General features: G+C 35.6%; 1 protein-coding gene across 1 annotated transcript; it reads left to right on the top strand.

Annotated features, from left to right (window-relative positions):
* Positions 1-2,610: 2,610 nt before the first annotated feature.
* On the top strand, positions 2,611-21,156 carry LOC135694526 (cytoplasmic dynein 2 light intermediate chain 1). Its single transcript, XM_065213306.2, has 17 exons — positions 2,611-2,757; positions 5,569-5,639; positions 6,491-6,555; positions 6,889-6,923; positions 7,419-7,488; positions 8,502-8,596; positions 9,618-9,696; positions 11,191-11,243; positions 11,342-11,396; positions 12,032-12,100; positions 12,677-12,754; positions 13,719-13,798; positions 14,333-14,403; positions 14,825-14,870; positions 15,950-16,001; positions 16,896-16,988; positions 19,503-21,156. The coding sequence occupies exons 1-17, from the start codon at positions 2,741-2,743 to the stop codon at positions 19,602-19,604; spliced, it is 1,131 nt and encodes a 376-aa protein (XP_065069378.2). The 5' UTR covers positions 2,611-2,740; the 3' UTR covers positions 19,605-21,156.
* Positions 21,157-22,655: the final 1,499 nt, after the last annotated feature.

Raw genomic sequence — 22,655 nt, 5'->3', positions numbered from 1 at the left:
TAATGAAATTATTTTCTCCAACTTTTGCAGAAAGGGCCCGTAATTTTTTTTCTTCACATGTCTGAGGGCCAGGGTGGTGATCGCCACTTTGCTATTATCGCCCCTGGAAGTGTGAAAAGAAAAATACAGAAAGGAAAAAAACCAGCATTTCGATTCCATATTTATTCCGAGAGAAGGCAACTTAAAGGTAATATTCCCTGTCTTTCAATCGTTCAGAGTTGACTATAGGCTATGCAACGTGTTTATGATCGTTAAAATGTTGCCAATTAGCCTTATGTTGCTGATTGGACCAATGGGAAATTTCAATGGCCAGCGAAACGCGTCAGGACATCATAGTGCCTTTAAAGTCAAATTCGTGAAACAATTGATGTCATAAATCAATAGAGGTTCGTTTGGAACAGATATCGTAGCAAAAAAGATAGGTTCTTGAATAGTGCAACAAATTAGGCATATTTTGGAGATTTTAGGGGGAAACTGGCTCAGTTTATTCGCCTGATCAGCTTAAATTTACTGGTAGGATGACTGTTTAATAAATAATAATAAAAATTTTATCAATAAATCTAAGGAAGCTTTTATACCTACCAGGAAATTTATAATAGTAGATACTAGAGGTAATATTGTTAAGTATAAAAAACTAGTAAAGAATGCATGACCGAGACATGAAGAGTACTCAGGCATCAGTAAGACTTGTTTTGCTGGAGAGAAGAAGCTCTAATGCAGAGAAGTGGCAAAACCAGTTTCCGTGAAGAAAGTAGCTAGAAAAATACATATTTGCGTGGATGTTCATAAAGATTTAGATGATTCTGTCGGTGGAGAATTTCCTTTAATTTAGCTTAGTTTATGTCATGGCGTTGAATTTTCTAGCATTTCACAAGTCTGTAATATTTTAATATATTGGATCAATTCTGGCAAGAAATTATTGAGCTAAGATTCTTGTCAGTTGATGGGCCGATTTTGCAGCTGGTCAAAGAGGAAATTTCCACCGAAGGAACGAGATTCAACAAGGCCACTGAACAATGATGATGAACGATTTTTAGTAAATCATGTGAGTAAAGCAAGGAAATTTCGCCCACAGTGATCATCTTTTAGGAACATCGATTGACAGAGTAATTAGATTCTACAAAAGAACATCAAAAACATGCTAGGTCGCTTGACGTCTTCCAGCCTTTTTCATACAAACTCGAGAAGATTCCTCATGTCCTTTTGTTGAAAATATGAAAAGAAAAGATGCTATCAATGATTGGTTTATCTTCGAAAGGTGCTTTTATCTGTTGCCATGCAGATGAACGTCAACAACGGTTGATATTCTTGATTTTTGAAAGTTTCACTCAATACGCCCAAAATTGAGCAGTTGAAACTTATAGATTTATGCTCAGTTTGGGCAAGAATTTTAAGGCTTTTAATGGATCGTGTAAGCACGAAGACGGGCTTTGCGCCAGAGCGTACCGTTCCTAAAATGTACAAATCTTGTCGATAGAAACAGCCGTCGCTAAACACTTTTATTTAGGGGAGGGGAGGTGTGCCAGTCACAGGTTAAATTTCCCGACATAATAGGGCGTGGCCTAAAATACATAAATTTGTTGGTGTGGAATTTTGACACGATTGATTTTATTTATCAAAGAGTATGTTTTCGTCAGTCAATCATGGCTTCGATTTTCACGTTCTAATTTTCTTTTCCAGCGATGGCCCTGGATAGAAAAGTTTAACTTATAAGTCGAAGCCAAGGTAAAACCCGCTTCTGAAACAAGGGAAAAGCACCAACTGTTTGAATAACTCAAGCTTGCTTTTTTCATTTGAATTCTCAACGAAACCTCTTTTAAAGAAACAGCCTAACAGCAAACTGTGAACTGCCTACCATTTACGTTGTTTGGAATGGTTTTAATTTAGACTGTTTAGTCTTTATGACCAAATGCTGAAATTTTGACGAAAAAGGGTATTTATTGTACTGTCTTGAAGAACCAAATTACTGGATAAGTTACAGCCCAGTTACATAGCTTTGCACTTTCACTGCTGTAAGAAATTCAGAAATAGAGAAGTAGAGCTCTTTTGCTTAGACACAAGAAAATAAGAAGCGCAAGTTGCATTTCAAGGCTTTTTAATGCATTGCCTTATAGTAACATTCCAAAAGGTTAAGACCCGTAAATTAGGAGTTAACTGGAGCAACCCTAATATAATAAAGAAGCATCCTTTTGATAGACGTCTTATTGGCTGTTTGGACATTATTGCCGTCTCCGGTTGTTGTTGGGGCGGCAAATGGGTCTGGGGGCGACGGCTATCTGTCCTGGGGGTCCTGTCTCCGTGTTTCCTTGTACTTGTGTTTATATATATTTATGTATATGTGTCATGTTTTTTTTTTCTTTAGATACTAATGTTAAACTTCTTTTTTAAGGCATTCAGTATATTGGTAGAGTGTTCTTTATAGAACTGTCTTCTTTGTTTTCTTCATAAAGATAAGTAGTTTAGGGTCATTTGATAGGCTGGAAGATTTCAAGTAAACATTTCTTCGTCAGCTTTCAAGGTCAATGACAAAAATTTTATAATAATCTTTACTAGAGTTGGAAGAGCTGCCGCTGCGCAGACATTATTTATTGTTAGCTGTTGTTGTTGGTGCTTATTGCCAAGTGGAGTGGCCTAGTCAAAATATTGAGTGGTTACCAAGTCGCTATTGGTTGGAGATTGTTTTGGTCTATCTCGATTTGTCAATATTTTCTGTTACCCTTGGTGCTTTCGGATGTAAAAAATGTCTAAAAAAGGAGGGTATGTTCATTCTATATTTGGTATGGTTTTGGTTTGGTTGGTATGGCTGAAATAAAAGCTGATATAAGTTGCAGTTCGCCATCTCTCTTTCAAAAATTCTGGAAATATCCAAGCGCTAGCATTATATTTTGTCAACCAAAATGCAAGTTCTGTATTAAACAGCAAAGTCCTAAAGTGCTGGTGTATGATTTTCAGCAGGGATGCATTGCTATAAAAAGTACAAGGGTAGCGCCCTCGCGAAAAATTTCTCAAAAGAAATAAAAGCAAAATATTGAGGGATTCCTTTGGCAGTATAGTCTAAGGACCTATGACATACAGCTCATTAATGATGGAATCTATAAGATGTTTGCTTTAACTGAAATGGAAGCCTGTTACAAAAGACTTGTTTATCTTTACTTCTACCATCGATTACTTGTATCACAGCCATTGAAAGTATCAGGCTGCAGCTCCTAACGCCTGCCAAACTAACTCCTTTATAAAAAGGTATTGAATAAGCAGAAACAGATACCTCATACTTATTTCAGTCCCCCTCCTCCCATCTGAGAATTCTCTTATGACAACACTGTATTCAACCTTTGCTTTTTGCATAATTGTGCATGAAAATTTTTATATCTTGCATGAAAGATAAATTGCTATTTTAGATATAAGTCTATGTTATATAAGCCTGTGAAATTTCAGCTGCATTCCCTTTTAAGTAATTAACATATTACATTGGTCTACTTTATTCCAACCTAAAAACATTTTTTTCTTTCTTAATCAAATCTTCACCATAGAGTTACAACCAAAATCCCTGCTTATGATAGAAATATTAGGCAAATCTGAATTGTTGGGTGTCATGGCCTTTTTTGCTTTATGCGAACCTTCTTCCTGAACCCTCCAGTCCATCTTGCGCCAGGCTGGAAAGTAGCTTTTTGGTATTCAAGATTGTGTCAGCAAGCAAATTTTAGAGATGCTGATCTGCTGAGCCTTTCTTCAATTGCACTTTAGGTTACGGTAAACGTTTTCTGGATGAAAACATCATTTTTTCGATTTTTTCACATTCAAGTAGCCAAACTTTCAAGGCACACAATGATACCAAATTTGAAACAAACAGAAATTTTGAAAATGGAAAAAATCCCATGTAAACAAAGGTTTCCATAATTTCTTTATCAAAACTTTTAGTTGAGGCCTGAAAATCTCTTGACCTTTTTAGCCGATTATCGTTGCTTTGCGGTTGTAGTCGCATGTCTCATTTACAATATCGCATGGCACATCCATATACCCAATGTACGGCCGTGTTTATTTAAATAGGCTTATTGATCTTAAATCTTCAAGTGACTTGACCCGGATTACACTGTGGTTTACGAGTGTATCTTGCAAGTGCGATTAGTAAAATCCCGTTTTCTCCGGACTCGAAATTCCTCTACATGCAGGTACGAAAAAGCTATTATGTACCCAAGGAACCAATCAAATGGCTCGAAAATTTGCACACGGCTAGGGGAGACATTGGGCAAACAAAGTGTGTCTCAAAATTTTTTTATTTTCTCTGGTCCGTCTTTTATACCCAAATACAGCTGCGGGAGGGTGGAAAAATTATTTGCCAATTTTTGACAGGGTATAGTTTAAAGAAGAGGAGGAATTTAAAAAATCCGAGACACACTTTGGTAGCTTAGGACCGGCACTTCCTGCTGGTCTAAGTCAGATTTTGTTACCTCAAACGCAAGGGTACATAATAGCTTTTGAAGGTGGTACACTTTTTGACCAGTAAATTCGCATGGAAAATAACATTTAACATTATTTGCCAATAATTTTTATCTGGCTAGATACGCCATAATCTTGTGCATCAAATGATATATAGTTTATCCAGATTCCTTAAGCCGTTTGGCCTTTAGGAAGGAAAAACCAATTTTTGTGTTCAAAACGTTTACCGTAACCTTAAGGTTTAGGAAATATTCAGAATTTGTTTCATTTCCAATTGTCCTCCAAGTGTTTTTTAAAATTATGGATAAAACATCTCAAAAGAGAAGGCCATTTCTAACACTTATCCCATTCTTGTCTTTTGTGCCAAAATTTTTCTTCCCATAAGATTTTATCTCTGCAATGTTTCTGCCAGGCTTACTTTTGAAAATATCACTTAGAATGTTTTAAACTGGGCAATTAAACTCACTGTCCATTGAATCTTTTCATATTAGGATGTGAATTAGACTTAATTATGTTAGGCTCCATAAGTAATCTTTCAACTGAAGTGTTGACATAAATGATTTTTTTATTCCATATCAAGCAAGAGTCCACCAGAGACAAATTTCTAGAGGCAGCATAGACTAACAGTTTTTTTGAGATTTTTTTCCTTTTTTGTAGCTGTTAAGTTGCCAAGTTAAATTATTTACTGCAGTGAAGTTAGACACCCATATCCTTTTAAGGAATAATATATGGATACCTTGTAGTACTGCTGGGTTAGGTTTAAAACAGTGACAAAAGCAACTTATGAAAGTGACAAAAGGAACCTTTCTCGTCATGTTGTTTGCTCAAGAAAAGTACCCTTTCTACCAATCATTTCCCAATTTAACCTATACCTTTGTTTGTTCAACAATATACAATTTTCTTTCTAGGATTCTAGAATGTTTTTTTATCCAACAAAGCCTGTTTTTTGCCATTGTACTATTATTGTTGTACCATGCACTGCATATTTTTTACTTAAAGTTTTTATTAAGACAATAATGTCTTTAGACAAATTTCCTTTGGGAAATCAATATCCACTTTCTGTATATTCCTAGACCTCTTTGCTAAAGATTATAATAGAAATCTGACCTTAAGAAATAAATCTGCATTCAGGTCAGAAAAAACATTATGGGACATTGCTGTTGAAGAAAGAATCAAAGAAGAAGTTGGATACAAAGATAAAGGTAAACCAATTTATATTGATATCTGCTTCATAGTACACTCTTTTTTTAAAGGAACACTGTTATAAGAACACAAGCCTCAAAATTGGTCAAAAGTTAAGAACAAATTAAGAATGAGCTGAGGCTGAGCTTCTGCAAAATGCAATTTTGAACAATTTATTTTTCTCAAAATTGAAGATTTTTAGCGATGTGTGGGTGGGTGCTTTTTCGTCAAATTTTCAAACTCTTCGGCAAATGAGGGTCGTCCCACTCACTTTGTTGGCAAATGAGGCCTGAACACCTCCCTAGAGGGAAAAAGCTAGCACATGCACTGCTTACACCCTATTAGATTAAAAACAAATTTAGAACAATCCAGCCTCAGATTTTCAAAAAGAACAGTCAGCCTGAACTTAAATTTACTAGTTCTTATAGAAAAAAAGAGTACAGTGTCGTGAAATTGGCCTATTGATGCTATACTTGTTGCATTGTGTTGCAAACTATTTATTTGACACCTTTCTTTGAATTTAATGAAACAGACTAAGTTGACTTCAAGAAAGAACCTAATTTAATTGAGTTTTAACACATTAACACATTGAAGCATAGTTGTAGTTTAGTCGTAAGTGGGGATGCGTTGATTATAGCCTAATTTTGGTTAAACTGTGTATTATTTCTTTTCTCGTCCTCGTGACACATAGGCTGAAATAAAGAAAAGTAATTATTCATTATATGTTTGATGGATAGCTATGCATTCTTGTGATAATTTTTTCTTAGTTCATTTTGCAAAAAATGCCAGTTAATTTCTTTGTTTCTCTATCTGAAGTAAAACTTTGTGCAGCTAAGGATTAGCAAGGTGTTACTATCTCATTAAATTTTAGGGAAAGAAGACACCAGTGACCAGCCAACAGAAAGTTGTATTTTGGTTTGTGGTAGCAAGCAAAGTGTAAGCTAACACTGATTTTCTCTTACCTATCTTATCTACCTTGCTATGTTATCTAATTTATTATACCCCCTTTTTTTCTTGACCGATTGTCCATAATATTTTGTATTTTATTCAACAAAACTCTTGCAAAATGCCCTTAATAGGCGTTTTACTGCATTTTTATTATCAGGATCATTTCTAAATGAATATAAATGGTTATTTTATAGTTTAAATTCAATTTTTATTATCTGAAAATATATTCAATCTCTTTTCCTTCAAATCTTTTCATGCTGTTTGTTCAAGATTGTTTCAATATCTTTTCAAAAAAATCATATATTTTTGCTTTTTCATCAGGGGAAAAGCTCAATGATACTAAGGTTTTTAGAAAGGTGAGGGATTAATAAATTGTCTTTGTTAAAAATCATCTTTGTTTTGGTTTTAAGTGAGAAGTAATTCATTAAAATGCCTTAAATATGGTTTGTATTAGTCAAATTCTCTTGGACTCTTGTATTCAAGAGGCCCATAACACTCTAAAAATTTTAACAGTGCATTGTCCAAGACTGCTGTTAAATCTTTGATCAAAGCTTGTTTCATTATTTTTAGTTGTAAGATTAATCGAATTAGTGTTATTTCTATTTTTAATTCATAATGTATAATCTAAGAGAGTTTGGAGTTTTCTCCTGTTTCAAACTGTACTTTGCAATGCTATATAGGTCTCGAAGCAACTGTTTTGTATGATTATATGAACTGCGAAATCTGTTTTTGGCTGATTGAACATCTAGCATTGCCCTTAGGCTACTGCAGTCTATTCTTTAAATGACTCATAGAATGTTTCCATTTTCCTTGCAACTGAGCAGCATTTTAAAATAAACTCTGTTTTCAAGGGATGAAAACCCGAAGCCAACAGTAGCATTAGACTATACATTTGCCAGACGCCCAAGAGGACACAAAATGGTAAATAGATTCTAGTTGTTTACCCAAAGGCTCTGCTGTTTTCATAATCTCATTTGCCGCTAAAAATGCACAAGGAATGGATTTAACCATTGGTCAATCAACTATTGACCAGTCAATTAGCATGTGACTGGTATTATGCTTGTTGATTGGTTAACGTTGATTGCCAGTGGGCGTAAACCATTTTAGTATCTATTTAATAGATTGAGACTTTGGAAACCGCAGCTTGTTAATGAACTTGATAATAAAAACCATGACGAATAAAAAATTCATCTTGCTAAAACAGTCGACAACTTCCTGTTAAAAATAAGATAGTTAGACAAATCCAGTATTTATACTGTAAATCCGGTAATCTCGTCAGTATAAATACCGGATTTGTCTAATTATTTTATTTTTAACAGGAAGTTGTCGACTGTTTCAGCAATATTCATTTTTTATTCATCGTGGTTCTTATTATCAAATTCTAGTATCTGTGGATGTCGATTGCCTTGAAATCATTTGCTAGGATATCCCCCTAACACTTTATTAACATGGAGCCCAGTGAATATTTCTTTGTCTGTTTCCAAATTTTGAAAATTTACTGGGTTTTTCCCTGCAATGTCTCCATTCCTTTCTGCAACGAGATTTTTAAAAGGCTTTTGAAATTCATTTACATGTTTCTTTATGTGATCGACAATATACAAATATTATCTAAAGAATACTTGGAAACATATCTTAGGCGTGTTTCTTTATTGAGTTAGGAAGAAGACTCGTACAGTTGACGATAACAAGCAACTTTTCCACTTAGAGAAAAAGAAAAGGGCTGAAGATAGTCGGAGACGATTCTAAAAAACCCAAAGCGAGGCGGTATTGAAAAAAGTTCGAGAAAGCGAATGTTTGAGACTGCATGCACTCGAGATGGTGTATATCAATGGTATTAGTAAACTTCTAGTGCTCGACTGCTTAAAGTACTATTGTTGAAACTATACGGTTAAACCAAGATGAATATGCACCTTCAGTAACCTATTGTCTTTCAGATCAAAGATGTTTGCAATATTTATGAACTTGGGGGAGGAGCAAGCATGTCAAGACTGATAGAAACCATTATAACATCATCATCAATAAATTCAAAGTGAGATAGGCCTTTATTCTATTGTGTTTGCTAAGCACCTCGCTGTTCCAGTTATCGTGCAATTCCAATGAAAATTTTCAAACCACATGGTCACTTTTATATGTAATGAACCTTTTATTACTTAATTGTATTGAGTCCAACCAGTTGTATTCTAAAATTTCCAATTGTTCCTTGCATGGTAGAAGTTAACTCATTGTGTATCAAGCAGCAAGACCTGCACCAACCCACACGTTTCCAGTCTCGATTCAATAATCTTAAAAACAGTCCTTTTCAAAATCTTGTATTCAAGGATTTCCGTTCTTTTGAAATTCCCAGGTATATTCCCAGGGAATTCTCAGGTATATTTTCCCCTGACATTTATAATCTTGCCACGTTGTTGCATTTCTTGTTTTAAGAACTTTACTACTTTTGAAGTAGCCAGCGTGCATACAAATAGAGGAATGCTCGTAGGCTATTCTTGATGAGGTAACTTCAAGGAAAAAACACAGCTAAAGACCTGAAAGACTTGAGTTAAGCGCTTGGGGCGGGAGAGTGACTCCATATTCCGTTAATTCTACCCTGTAAACATGCGTGGTCGTTGCCTGAAAATGGCTTGCTGCAGCCTGGGTACCAGAGCCTTAATACTGGGAAGGGAATATGTTTTTCTCATTGTAACCACCCTCCCAATCCCTTGGGCTCTAGTACCTAGAGTGGAGTAAACTTGCTGTAGAGTCAAGAAAAAGTCGTGTATTGAATAGGAGTTTTTGTCCTGTTACTTGTTGATTAAGAAATCTATGTTTGACTTTTTCATTGTACAGGGAAATTACACTCATTTAATGTTTTGTTAATGCATTTAACGTGGCATTTATATTGTTAAAATTTGTGTGTGGTATGGACATTTTACAAAAAGAAGGCGTTTCTGTTATAAAACGAAGGTGGGATCTCAAATAGCTGCACCGCAAGAATCCGTCATCGGTCCAATCCTTAATGAATGGTGTCATAGGTAAATAATATCCGTATAAACTTCCGGTTTCTCTTCTAGGAACTTGTCTATAGTGGTTGTCTTGGATCTTTCACGGCCAAACGATCTATGGGAGACCCAGGAGATCCTTTTGAAAGAGGTACAGATTCATTATCGTATCGCCTTTTGCAACGATGATCATTTTTGTTCCCTTCACGATACGTATCACTTTTTTGATAAATGATTATGATGAAACAGTCTATTTTTCACTCTCAATCTTGTCCTTGCAGGAAGTTGATTGTCATTAACCTCTGCAACTCCCTTTCTTCATATGATCTCAAGAACATTTCATTAGACACGCCTATTCACGAGATAAGTCTCTTGACAATGTCAACACGTGATCTTGCTTTGCTTCTCTTTCTTGTTTTTCACGGTGACCGCGAAAAACTCTAACCCTCCTTTCCTAATTTTGTGTCCGAAAATACTTACTGCCACTTTCTCGTTGTTCTAAACAAACGTTTTGCTTCTAGCGTTTTTTAGGACTGCCGTGATGCTGACATGGTTTCTTCACAATAACCTTAGCATCTTTCTTATGAACCACATTTCTACGGCCCAATCCCGATAACTCGGTCCCTTGATAAAAAACACTGGCATTAACTTGAACTTTTTTGCAGTCTCAGCGAACCTATTCCAATACGTTTAGACCCATCCCTCTGCTAGAGCATGCATCAATCCAGGCCATTGTCGTGGTTCCATGAAAGTGACGAAGGAAGAAACAGGACATTACAACCTTTTCATACTGTCGAACCAGTGTTCTCTCTAACAGGAATTTCCTCTACTTACAAATTATATTTTTACCTCACCTTTTTCTTTACGTTGAAAAACTTTCTGTATATTGTCGAGGTTATTCTTAGCTTTAACTAGACCGCTAATATTGTGTAGGATTAACTTGGCTGTTAATTTGCTGCAAAATTTCTTTATTAATCGACAAGACTGTGGCTAGTGATGTTGTTTTTTTCAGTTTAAAGGTAGTCTCTCCCCAGTCCCCATTCTAAGAAACTCTTTCCATGGCCAAGATATTCATGCATCGTTGTTCTGATGCACAATTAACCAATGAGAATGAAGAACCACTATAGTGTACTCTCCCTGAGAGAGTTGCTGGGAATTTTGTTTTGGTGTTAAACGTCTAAGGCAGATTCGATGATATGAAGATCAGGCTATTTTTTGTTGTTCTCGCCCTCAATGACTAGAGAGGAGGCCCCTTTTATTAGCCAATCGCGAATGGGACAGACTGCCTTTAATTGGTCTTATGTGAATAATTCATTTCCATATGGCCTTGGTCTTATTCAAGCTAAAGTTCATATTCACACGATTTCTAATCCATTTAAAACAGCCTTTCAAATCAATTTTGATTGTTTTTTTACAAATGTGGACGAAACATAACTGGTCACTTAGATTACTAAACTTTATCGATAAACAAATTTGATTGGTTAACTTTTTCCGTTGTGTAACTGATCCCAAAAAGCGTTTGGCCAATGGCTTTACAATGTAACACACGATTAATCATTTAAGAATCTAAAAGTTTTCCTGTCCATATAACATTGATTCATTTCGAAAGATCACTAAACTTCGTTAATTTTTTCTTTTCACATAGGTAAAACATTTAGTGAAGAAAGCATTGAGCGAGATTGATCGAAGCGCCCCAAGGTACTCAGAAAGATTTCAAAACAATTAAGTTGTCCTCACTATCAGTAGAGATCCTTTTCTCAGGGAATCTTGTGATTAATAATTCATTTCTTTCCTAGCACTTCTGCTAAGATGAAACAAAAATGCTGGGAACGCGTTGGAGAAAACCATGCGGTACGTACAAAAATATGTTATTTCTACTTTGGGTTGTTTAATAACGCATATTAAAGGGGGCTTTCCATGCGCTGTTTTATGGACTTTTTCGATTGAAATTAGAATGAATTTTTTTTGTTCGAAAAAAGATGTAGTAGTATGCATATATAGACAAAATTTAGGAGGTAAAGTAAAATTAGCTAAGATATGAGTCATGGCTATGAGTCAAACCTCTAAGTAGCGGACGTCTGTCGGACTAACGTTTCTGTCCGCCAGGTAAAGGATCGTTTCTAGGAGGGTGCCTATACATGACTTTGAATGTGTTGAGAAGCTAGAAAGGCTTCAACTTTCCGTGGTTTGAAATCGTTCGTTTTTGGTGTGCGTCCGGTTCTATTGTATTTCTTACAAAAATTACATACAAAAACATACGAACATACAAAAATTCTGAGATCATTGACTTAGGATTACAGAAAATATGGCATGAGAAATTAATAAGGCATGTTTTCTTAGGAATTTGTAAAATGAAATACATTAAGTAAGTCACACACGCAATTTCGCGTAAAAAGGTAACTTCATTTCATAATTTTTTTAAGTATTCAATCTTATATTCCAAGTTTCCAATGGCAACTTAACGTGGTACTTCTCGTTTGAAATAGGATAAAAACTTGCTGGATCCACTTCAAATCCCATTGCTGATCATTGGGAACAAATACGATAAATACCAGGTTTGTGTATTTATGATTATCAAAACGCAATTTTTCTTCAAAGGCACTTTGCTTCTCTAGTTTGCAAGCAAATGGCTATAAATGTGCTTGAGAAGCTCCATGTATTGGAGGAAGGTTTAAGGTACTTATATAAGTTAAAATATAGTGTAGAGAATTGCTCATAGAAGACGATGTTGTGTTTCTAGACACAGTCTTTTTGTTATATGCAGAAAGAGTCTCCGTCTGTGTTATATTCAGTATATCACCCACATCCACTCTCTGGTTTTCTATGATTATTTTAACATCAATTTCTATGCAGTGGATATTGTATGAAATAATCAAATTGGGTTCAACGTTCACTATCTACATCACGGGATATAATTTAGGCTAAATTTCAAAATAACCCTGAACGTTATGCAATATTTGACAAAAATTGACTTCATTGCCTCATCACTCTAGAGGCACATTTTTCGGCGGCCTAATGAACCTGACAGTAGTGGTGGGAGGACGGATATGAAAACAAGCCGACGCTTAAATAGCTTTTGAATAAAGAATTAACTGCAGGGTGAATTAAATTTTCAATATTTACATTTTCAGGAAATGGAGCCCGAAAAGAAGAAAATTATCAGCAAAACTCTTAGATTCATCGCCCACAAAAACGGCGCTTCTTTGCAGGTACCCCCAAATTCATGATTTAACTTGGCTAGCTCTCTTTGACTTGCACACTATAAAGTCATTTGAAAGACCGATGAGAGAACGCCAGCCGACCACACTGCTGTCACGTGTGACGCCTTTGCTTTACGAGTTTCATAACAACGTCTTAAGGTGCTCTAGATATCTGCAGAATTCTTTTGCCAAATTTTCTTGAATCGGCATCGAAGTGAAGTTTAAAAAATCTTTCTGATTTAACAATCACCTACCAATTTAGCGATGTTTATTGAAGATTAAAAATACTTAACTCGTGAATAAAATTTGTGACTCTGCTAATATCTAATGAAGCGTCAAGCTCGGGATAATTCAATTTAAACTTCAGCAATTTGAAATCTTTTGAAATGTTTGTATATAGAAGAAGCTAAGGTGTTCCCCAATGATCAATACTAGTTCTAATTTCATTCAACATTCTCGTGACACCTTTTATAATCCAAGTAAATCAAATAGCAAACGGTGATACCAGCTTTCTGGGTGTCTCTCAAAACGTAACTATGTTTGGCACTCGATCGTTGAAAATATTTCTAAATTTACGACACCTTTAAAAACGCCTGGATTGCTGTCTATAGACTGCCGGACTCCATCCATGTCTGCACGTGGATTATGTATTGAGATCACAGTAGAAGTAGCTCTTATATAGTACTTCGGACCCTGAATGATGAAGTAAGCCACTCTAGGCGAAAGTTGAGAGTAACCTTTGGGAGTTTAACGATCTTCTTCTTTAATTTTTCAGTATATTTGATATTTATTTTGCCCATTAATTGAAACTAACTGATGAAGGCGTCACTGTGTAGCTCAAATGATAGATGACTGCAAGGCGTAAGAAAAAGAAACAATTACCCTACTAGACTTTTAGTGACTTTTTGTGTCCGATTCTTCAATCTGCCTTAGTAACATGCAAGCCAAGTACCTTTCTTTCTTCAATTCGCAGTTTTCAAGCAACAAAATTGACAATTTGAGTAGCAAGACTAGAAGTCTTTTTGCTAATATGGCGTTTAACATGTCTGTTGGGTAAGGAAATATCTCTATTCTGCAAAAAATTCTTTTTTCTGCAAAAAGGCTTTATCAATTTTTTCACTTTTGTTCAAATTTCTCTCATGCTAATAATGTTTTTCCTTATGCTTCTTCTGGCTTTTAATATAGCAATTTACTTTGATATTTAGTAACCTAAATATCGTGTTGCAAAGTTCTACTTTTAATTGTGTTCACTCGCACTGCTTTTTTAAAGCTGCCCTGATTAATATGACAAAAACAGTTGCTGTGTTCAAAGTTCTGTGTTCCCGTTAAAGTGATGCTATAGCTAGAAAAATTTTGTTTCCTGTTTTGTATATTTAATATTTAAGTTTGTTATAATCCTTGATTTATTTCTTATAGCTTTAGTTGAACTTACTTTCTTATACTTAGATAATTTGTTTCGTTTGCCTCCTTTGTTTTCGTATGTTCAATTTTCTGTTTCTTTCTTAGCATTCTCTGTTCCTGTAGAATAAACTCATGGGATTCAATTTATTTTAACCAATCTCTTCTCTAATTAAACTTTTTTTCCAGGAAATCTTCTGTAACGGACCATAACAAGCCAATTATCGTACATGCTGGCCAGGATAAATTTGATGATATCGGTACGATCTTTGCTTTTTAATGAGTGCCTTTTTAGATACTTATTCTTAAGATGTTGATTAAAGTATATTCAAGTGGATATATTTATTTCACCTAAGTATTGTTTTGCAAATTTCTACTTTTTTGTCCACTGCTTTCGCACTTCTTTTTTTATAAAGCTGTTCTGACATTTGACAAGAACAAATATTTCAAATTTCAGTTTCTAAGTGTTGAACAATTTATACAAACAGATAATTCTAATTCAAAGTTAGAATGAGGTGAAGTTGGTAAAATCACATTCACTTAAAGATATTGCCCTTTATTTAATTATCAAGAAGAATCTAACTTAAAAGCGCGTCCTTCATTTCTGCTTTGAGACGTTATTTTCGACTCATCTGTGGAATCAGCAAATGGATTTTAAGTTATTATGTTCTTTCTCTCCAGGTGCCCCATCAATCTCAGCTGATCGAATGATGCGCGTAAAAGGAGGGTTAGTATTGTGTTGCATTGATATATTACTCTACGTCGCTAAATATAATAGTAGGAACAATTCTAGCATAGCTTGCCTTGAAAAAGTGTTGAAGATATATGCCTTATGGTCTGGCTAAAAGGTAAAAGGACTAACAGTTTTTGTGCTCAAATTGTAATAGGGTTAGCGGTTTCTGCCCGAAGGAATTTAATCTAGATATGTTTTCACAGATTGCTGGATAAGTAACAGGCCCGCTCCACAGAAGGGGATCTTGGCCTCCCCAATTTTTCGCTAAATAAAAGAATAAAAACAGCTTAAATTATTCAATTAGATAAGCCTTTAGATTATAACAAAAACATTGGACAAAGAACACAAATAAAAAAAGCTTCAGCTAAATAGTGCCACAATTGGGGCTAGAGAGAGTAAGAGGAAACTTTCTTTACGTAGCTGGCCCCTCCAGTTTAGGATTAGTGGCGCAGACCCTTAGTAGCTAACATTCTTGCAGTGGCGGACACTTGGGGGGCGAGGGAGGGCGACCGCCCCCATACTTTAGAGGACAATGGTCTTTTGTTCTTAAACAATGGGAAATGTGACATCATCTTATTAAAACAATAGGCTTGCCCCCTCCCCCCAATATTTGATCAAGTGTCCGCCGCTGCATTCTTGGTAAAGATCACCTAGGCTCTTGCGCTGCGCTGCACAATAATATTACTTTACTCAGACACATGACAACGTTAAAAAATCAATCGTTAAGAGCAGTGTTGTGTTGACGTTTGTCCATTACTTACACTTGAAATAATGCTCATATCCTCAACTGGAAATTTGATCGACGTTTCTTTGCATATAGTTTGCAAGTTTCTTGCGCTTATTTGAATCCTGGAAGGTGTAACTCTCTACAGTTAATTGCGACTATCTATGAAATATATAGCTTACAAACCCCTGCATTTTATTGCATTAATAAACTTTTGAATAAATAATATTAATTACGATGTCTTAATGAACACTAAGCCTTTTAATAATTTTATATCGAATTCCTCGGCCTTCATTGTCACTTATTATCCTTTTTGTAAATATTCAGATCAATTATTTTGTGGTTCCAGGACTCCTGATGATTTGTGGCGAGAATCTTTTTCAGAGGTTTTCCCTCCCCAGGTAAAATTGAAATTTTTTTGATGTTATGATCATTCAACTTGTGATGAAGCGACGAAAACTTTTTCCAATTTATGTTCTTGAAACTACTTTAAATGGTTCCTTTATCAAGTCGAGGCAGCTCGAGGCTAACGCCGAAGCGAGACTGGGTGAATACCCAGGCTACTAAATCTGCGCACGATGCCACATATTGTGTTGCTAGATGCTCTTAGGAGCTAAACCCAAGCTTTTATTTATTATTACACTATGGGTAAAGTCTATTATTGACACCAGACAGGAAACGAAATAAATTGTTTTAACTTGTGTTTCTCAGTCCTTCGTAAGTTGTCCAGCCAATTCTTTGATGCCTTCGAAAGTATCATTTTTCGTTGATATTAGGACTGTGTGCCAATTACGAATATAATTCCGTGTGCCTATTTTAATCTATGTGCTTGCATTCACGCTTTGGTGCATAGAACAGTAGGATTCTTAAGTTTTGACTCCGATTTTAACGCTTAATACGATCACCAGTCAATCGGTCTATATCCAAATATCGCAACTTTCAGCCGTAAATCAATATTGCACTAAATGCCGTGGAACTGTATTAGCAATAAAAATAAACTATTTCCAGTATGTTGGGTCTACATGCTCAAGTCGAAGAGTGCTTTTTGTATTCTTTAAAGTTACTGCAAGGCATGTTTTTAAAGGCAGGGCAGTGATAATAGGTTATTTTATCGGTCTTCTTCGCCTTTAAACCCTCATTAACAAATTGACAACTTTAGATATTTTAAACATGTAAAATTCTAAAGTGTATTTGACATTCATATTGTATTTTGCCAATGACACATTCCCTACGTAAAAATCGTATATGGAGACTCACCTTAATTGTTCTTGAACACTTTTGTTATTGTTGAACAGAATTCTGAGAAAGAAGAGCTGAAAAACGACCCATCAAAAGACCGACAATATGCAGAACAGAACATCGATGCCATTAAAGCTCAAAAAGACCAGGTAAGTCTAATTGATATTTTGATTCAATACCTCGTAGCCATCTCCAAATATCGAACATTTGAATTGCTGTTTTGGGTGCTTAGAAGTCGCTGTTGACGCTGCAAAATGCCAAAACTGATAATCCTTTGACAGTTATACAAACTATTGGGTTTTTCGTCAAATGTAGTAGCCAGTTCACTGAAGCTTGCACTCTCATTCATCATCACTAAGTATGACTGGATGCAGCCATTTTGTATCAATTGCATCTGTTTTTCAATGTCTATACACTTTATTTCATAATTGTTTCTGTGAGCTGAAAATAAACAGAACAAATTTTTCATTTAAGCTCCAGTTTAAATGGTGATATCAATAAAAATTCGACTGACAAATACCCCTAATGCTTCTTAAACCGATATCCTGGAAGTTATTAAAAGCATTGAAAACTGTTAGCATGTTCTTTGAATTGGGAGAATGTCTCCTTGAAACTTGATGGAACTGACTGAGATTAAGGCTTCGTTTCAAGAAAAATATGATGGAAGATTGATTGTAGACCATTTTTTCTGTAGCGAGCCCACTAAGTTTCACTCTTTTCTCTCGCACGATTGTCTCTGCAATGTTTTATAAGAAAATTTTCCAACATGTTTGAACCTTTCTCAAAGTTGACAAGGTTAATTCTAAATGCACCGACTGGTGGCCAAAATCTAATTGTATTGTTATTTGTTACTGCATAGCTTCCAAAATTATTTCTTAGAACTCTGAAAAGCTGTGCTTGTTTAGCAGTGTACTTGTGCTTCCTCTTGATGTGACTACACCTTCTGACCCCATTTGCTCTAGCGAAGGTTTTTGCATGGGAAGGACTCGAACTAAGGAAATGATAAGTAGGAACATTGCAAACGACAAGAGGCTGTCCAATATAATGCAAATAAATAGATTCGATTGGAACAACCAAAAAATTAAAATAAAATTATAAGTAAACTATATAATATCTATTAGTTTATTATTTATTATGTATTGGCTTATCTATTATTAATATTTATACAGCGTCTCTTCCTCCTGGTATATGAAAACATTAAAACCAATGAACCCGGTCTTTATTTCTATTGGCCTATCTCATCAATAAAAACTTATAAAGTATAGTCAGCCTTTGGTCACCGTCGACGTTCCCCGTTCTTAAAATGTTGAACAAAAACCGCTTTTATGCATAGAAAGTTCACGCTTTTCTTTGTAGGGAGCTCTTTAAAGCTTAATGGGGAGTCAGAATTTTTCAAGCAACTTAATTGCTATCTCCCACTTCAACTGAGCTCTCGGGTTTTCATTACAAGGTACTTACGAAATGACACGTAGTTTATCTGCCGTGTCAGTTGTTTGATTGTTAGGAGAACTGTTGTTTACAAGACTATATCTTCTATTACGTAAAACATAAATGCTAGGTGACATAGTTGTTGTAATTTTCACGCTGTCAGATCAGCTTTGGTTGTTGCCGATAATTAAAATTGATCAGTGCGCTCTGGCAACTGTGAAGTTTTTATGTAATCGCAAAATATTACAAGAAATTTTATTGCTGGTCGAATACAAGAGGTCCATTTCTTTTGTCATCATTCACTCATTTTACAATTTGATTGACTTCAGAAGATGATTCAGGCAAACATCGTAAATTGTTTTGCTGACGTTCTTGTTAGGTTAATGATCTTTCTTGCTAAAAATTTAAGCAAACTGACCTTTCAAATTGTATTTCTGCCTGACGTTTTCTTAAATATGATCTCACAGTCTCGCGAATTTAAGTTGATTTGTTGGAAAAACAGTAAAAGAAGATGTCGTTATTATTTTTGTAATATTAATAAAGATCCCTGTACGTTGCATCAACACTTCTGGCAGATATCTTTCATTGTTTGTTCCTTTAAAGTTTATCACTTTTGAAGACGTTTTTCTAGCTTAGAAAGTATTTGATGAAAATTGACTCTTTGAAAGCAATGACCAAAACTTATCTAAGCTAGAAAATATTTATTTTTAGTAGTTTTAGCGTGGTACAATATCTGATTCTGGTTTGAAGATGTGTAAAACTAAAATAACTTTTTCCATGCTCTATAATTTTCTGCTCCTTCTAGAAAATATTTTTGCCTGTCAAATTTAAATGTCCTAATGCCCTTAAGAAAACTTTTCTTTGCACCATCCAAATTTTATGATTTTAATTTCCTTAAAAAAACCTTCCTTTTCTCTCCGATTGACTTTCTGAATTTCTCTATTGTTTCTGGCTCTCCCACGTTTGCTTTGCCGCATTCAGTAATACTTTCTAAAAGAAGTCTTATAATGTTCCTCTTCTTTAAAAGTATTTGTTACTAATCCTAACCCAAACCCTAAACCAATCCAACCCTAACCCTAATCCTAATCCTAATCCTAACCCTAACCCTAACCCTAACCCTAACCCTAACCCTAATCCTAACCCTAACCCTAACCCTAACCCTAACCCTAACCCTAATGAGTGTTTTGGGGGTTTGGTTCTTCCTGTGTATTCAATGGGATTTTTTCGATTCGTAGGAACTCGCCAACTGTCGCAAGCAATCTGAAAGAAAGGCAAAGGAGGCAGGTGCTGGTTCAAGCCGGGCCTCGAAATCAGAACAGAAGAGAAAAGCAAGATGATTGGTCTGGAGTGGAAAGTATCACCAGCACGGGAAGTTTTGCACTTGTATCTGGTACTCATGTTGGCATCACTAACAGGGCTGTGCTTGTCGTAAGTCTCTTGCATAGACCAATTAGGCAAAATAATTCATTCGCTATGTTTATGCAAAAACGAAGGAACTGAATTTCTCTTAAAAAGACGTTCTGTTATTGTATAAAATTGTTTTATTGTCTTTGAAGTGAAAAAAAAGTACTTACTTGTAGCGAATATTGTTTCAATTTTCAAATGTTTATTGATCAAATTGTCATTTAGTGTTGATTCATATCGTCTGGTGTTATTACGATCTCTTGATTTCTTGTAACAGAGGAAGCCGGGGGTCATTCCCCTTTTGGAAAATGCTGGGAGTGCTTGCTGAAGCGGTTCTCCTTTTAGGCCACAAGCCTGGACAGAGGTACAAATTTATGTGACATCATCAAATTCAAATCGGTGCATGCCTCAAGGATTCCCAGTAAATTATTGGGTTTTTGCCTATGGAAGTAGGAAGGCGTCTAGAGATGGGTGTATTTTGAGAAATCTATTATATAAGAAATTTTCAGGTTTTAGCAACTTCTTGCCACACACCCTACACGTTTGCAGAGTGGGGGTAAACCAGGAAGAATGGACCTTCCTTTAAAACTTCAAATGAGAAATGATCTAAAGTCAGAACTTTCCACTTTATCTGAAGCACCTCCTCTTTCGATCATTCATTCAATTTCTTGCTGTAAAGTTAGCTATTAGCAGATGCTCTTTTGGCTTGAAATATTTTTCTTGTTAGGAGTAAGGATAAAAGTCAATGGCTTGAAGCGCGCATCATTCTTTTGATTCCTGATTGTGTTTCCTCGTTTTTGTCAAACTTTGCCATTGCCTGTCAAGCAAATATCAACGTTCCGTCAGCACGTGTATTCATCTTCATCCTCTAATGAATAGGTACGAATTATCAAGAAAATTATCATTTCTTCATTAAATCTAGATATAATAATTTTTTTACTTTGTTTACCAAGTTTACTTTGTTTAGGTTAACACCCAAAAAGAGTTAAACCTTCCCCAAATATGAATTAAACTATATTGTTGACATTATTCATAATCTCCTGCGTTTCTATGTCAGTTAAACTTACTTAATTTGCAAAGTATATACATAATGACGGCTTGTTTGCATAATACTACTTTGTTCACTATGCAACAATATTTACTCGCTACTTTTTACTTTACAATGTTGATTTTTAATGAGAAGGTACCGTCTGTGATGCGAGTGATACAAATCATGTTCCAGCACCTTACATTATTTAGAAAATAAATGCTGCATGAATTATCATATGCAAGCATGAAATTTGCATATTCTACAATACAGATTATTTCTGTAGAGCAATTCAATGAATCGATGCTGCTCTGTATCACAACTTGAAGTTCTTTTGTTATTGTGTCAGTGCAGTTTTATGAAGGGAAAAATAAAGTCAAACGTCAGAAAGTCAAACTCATTTACTATCGAAGTTTTTTGTGGACAATATTAAGTGATAATTGTTGTGACGAGATAGTCATAACAGCAATTACTGAGAACATAGACAGTCTAACAATGAAAGTCGAATCTTAATTTACAATGAAAACAAATAAGTTTTTACTGTTGAAATGTTCGTAGTTGATCAATTAGAGTCATCCGCAGAATTTCATGTTCTGGTTAGATTCCATGTTTTTCAAAATGTTTGATCACTAATATTGATTAATGCGTGGTCGAGACATGTCTATAGAGAGTTCCACTAGTTTGGTTTATTGTTTTTACTCTTTTTTGCAATCTTATTTACTAGAGTTTACAAAGACTGGGTTTATCACTTGACCCGTTGATTTTCACGAGCGCGTCCAGGTTCCCTTTGAAAATGACCCCTGAACATTCAGTCAGTATGACCACGGGAAATCTCCTCAATATCTGCTCCTTCCCCTATTTCTGTGAACGCTTGCAAAGATGGCAGCAACGAAATCTTTTTCCTGATTGTTTTTCTGGAGAAAAACTTTTCCTTCTTATCAAACACGGCTTCTTTCTCCTCTCGTTCGCTTCTAAAAAGTTCTGTCCTATCAAAATTGAACTTCCTGATCACCGGTATAATGGGAGCGGACATAGACAAATTGCTAGCTGCTCTAGGACTGACCGAGCGTTCAAATGCAAAGGACGGTGCTGAGATAGCCGAAAACCGTCTTTGCTGCAGGCTCTTAGTCTTATTCTTGATGTCTCCGGGCAGCGAGCTTACGTTAAATTGCAGAGACACCCGAGATGAGCGGCGTTTTCTTGCTCCGATTACGTGTGGAAAAGCGCCTGGAACAAGAGACATAGATCGGGAACTTCTCCCGGAAGGTACTCTAGGGACTTCATCATCCTCCAGAAAAGCACTTGACATGGGTGACACAGAATTACTGTGAGAAAAAATGACTGGTTTCTTGGCACCTTCTCGATAGGTTTCTGACTTTTGCTGCTCAAATATCTTGAAGATATCTACTAACTGCTCTTTTGAACTCTTATGTTTTCTAACCTTTATTTCCTTCCCAAGTCCGACTTTACTGATATCAATTTGCTTTGTCGTTGAACATATTGCCGTTTCACCATCTGTGTGTCTTTGCGCTGAATTTGAGTGTACTGTGCTTGAATTAGATCGTTTCACCATCTTGTCGGTTGTTAAGTCAAAATTTTTTTCCCTGCGATGGGGCTCCGACATACAATGTCTTAACGACCTCGTTAAACACTTTTTCTTAGCTATGTTCCATGCTGTTTTTCTTGTCTTTTTTGCCCATAAATTCCAAGCGGATCTCATCATTTCTGGTTGCCACCCTATAGTTTCGATTTCACTGTCCTTAACTTGTGCTTCCATTTTTTCATCGATTTTTTTCTCATGCGAACAAGTTGTTGCTTTTTTTGTTTCATTTTTGACGTTTTGCAGTTTCTCTAACTTTCTATCATCTCTGCTTTTAGTTACCCCAATATCTGACTTACTGAGTGCCTCGAAATCTTTCGTGTGTCCATTTATAGGTGAGGTAGTTTCCATCGCAGT

The sequence above is a fragment of the Rhopilema esculentum genome, chromosome 8 (assembly GCF_057945365.1).
Source record: "Rhopilema esculentum isolate cy_ngs chromosome 8, ASM5794536v1, whole genome shotgun sequence".
Lineage (NCBI taxonomy): Eukaryota > Metazoa > Cnidaria > Scyphozoa > Rhizostomeae > Rhizostomatidae > Rhopilema > Rhopilema esculentum.
Note: the sequence above shows the minus strand (reverse complement) of the source record. Positions and strands in the feature narration are given on the sequence as shown.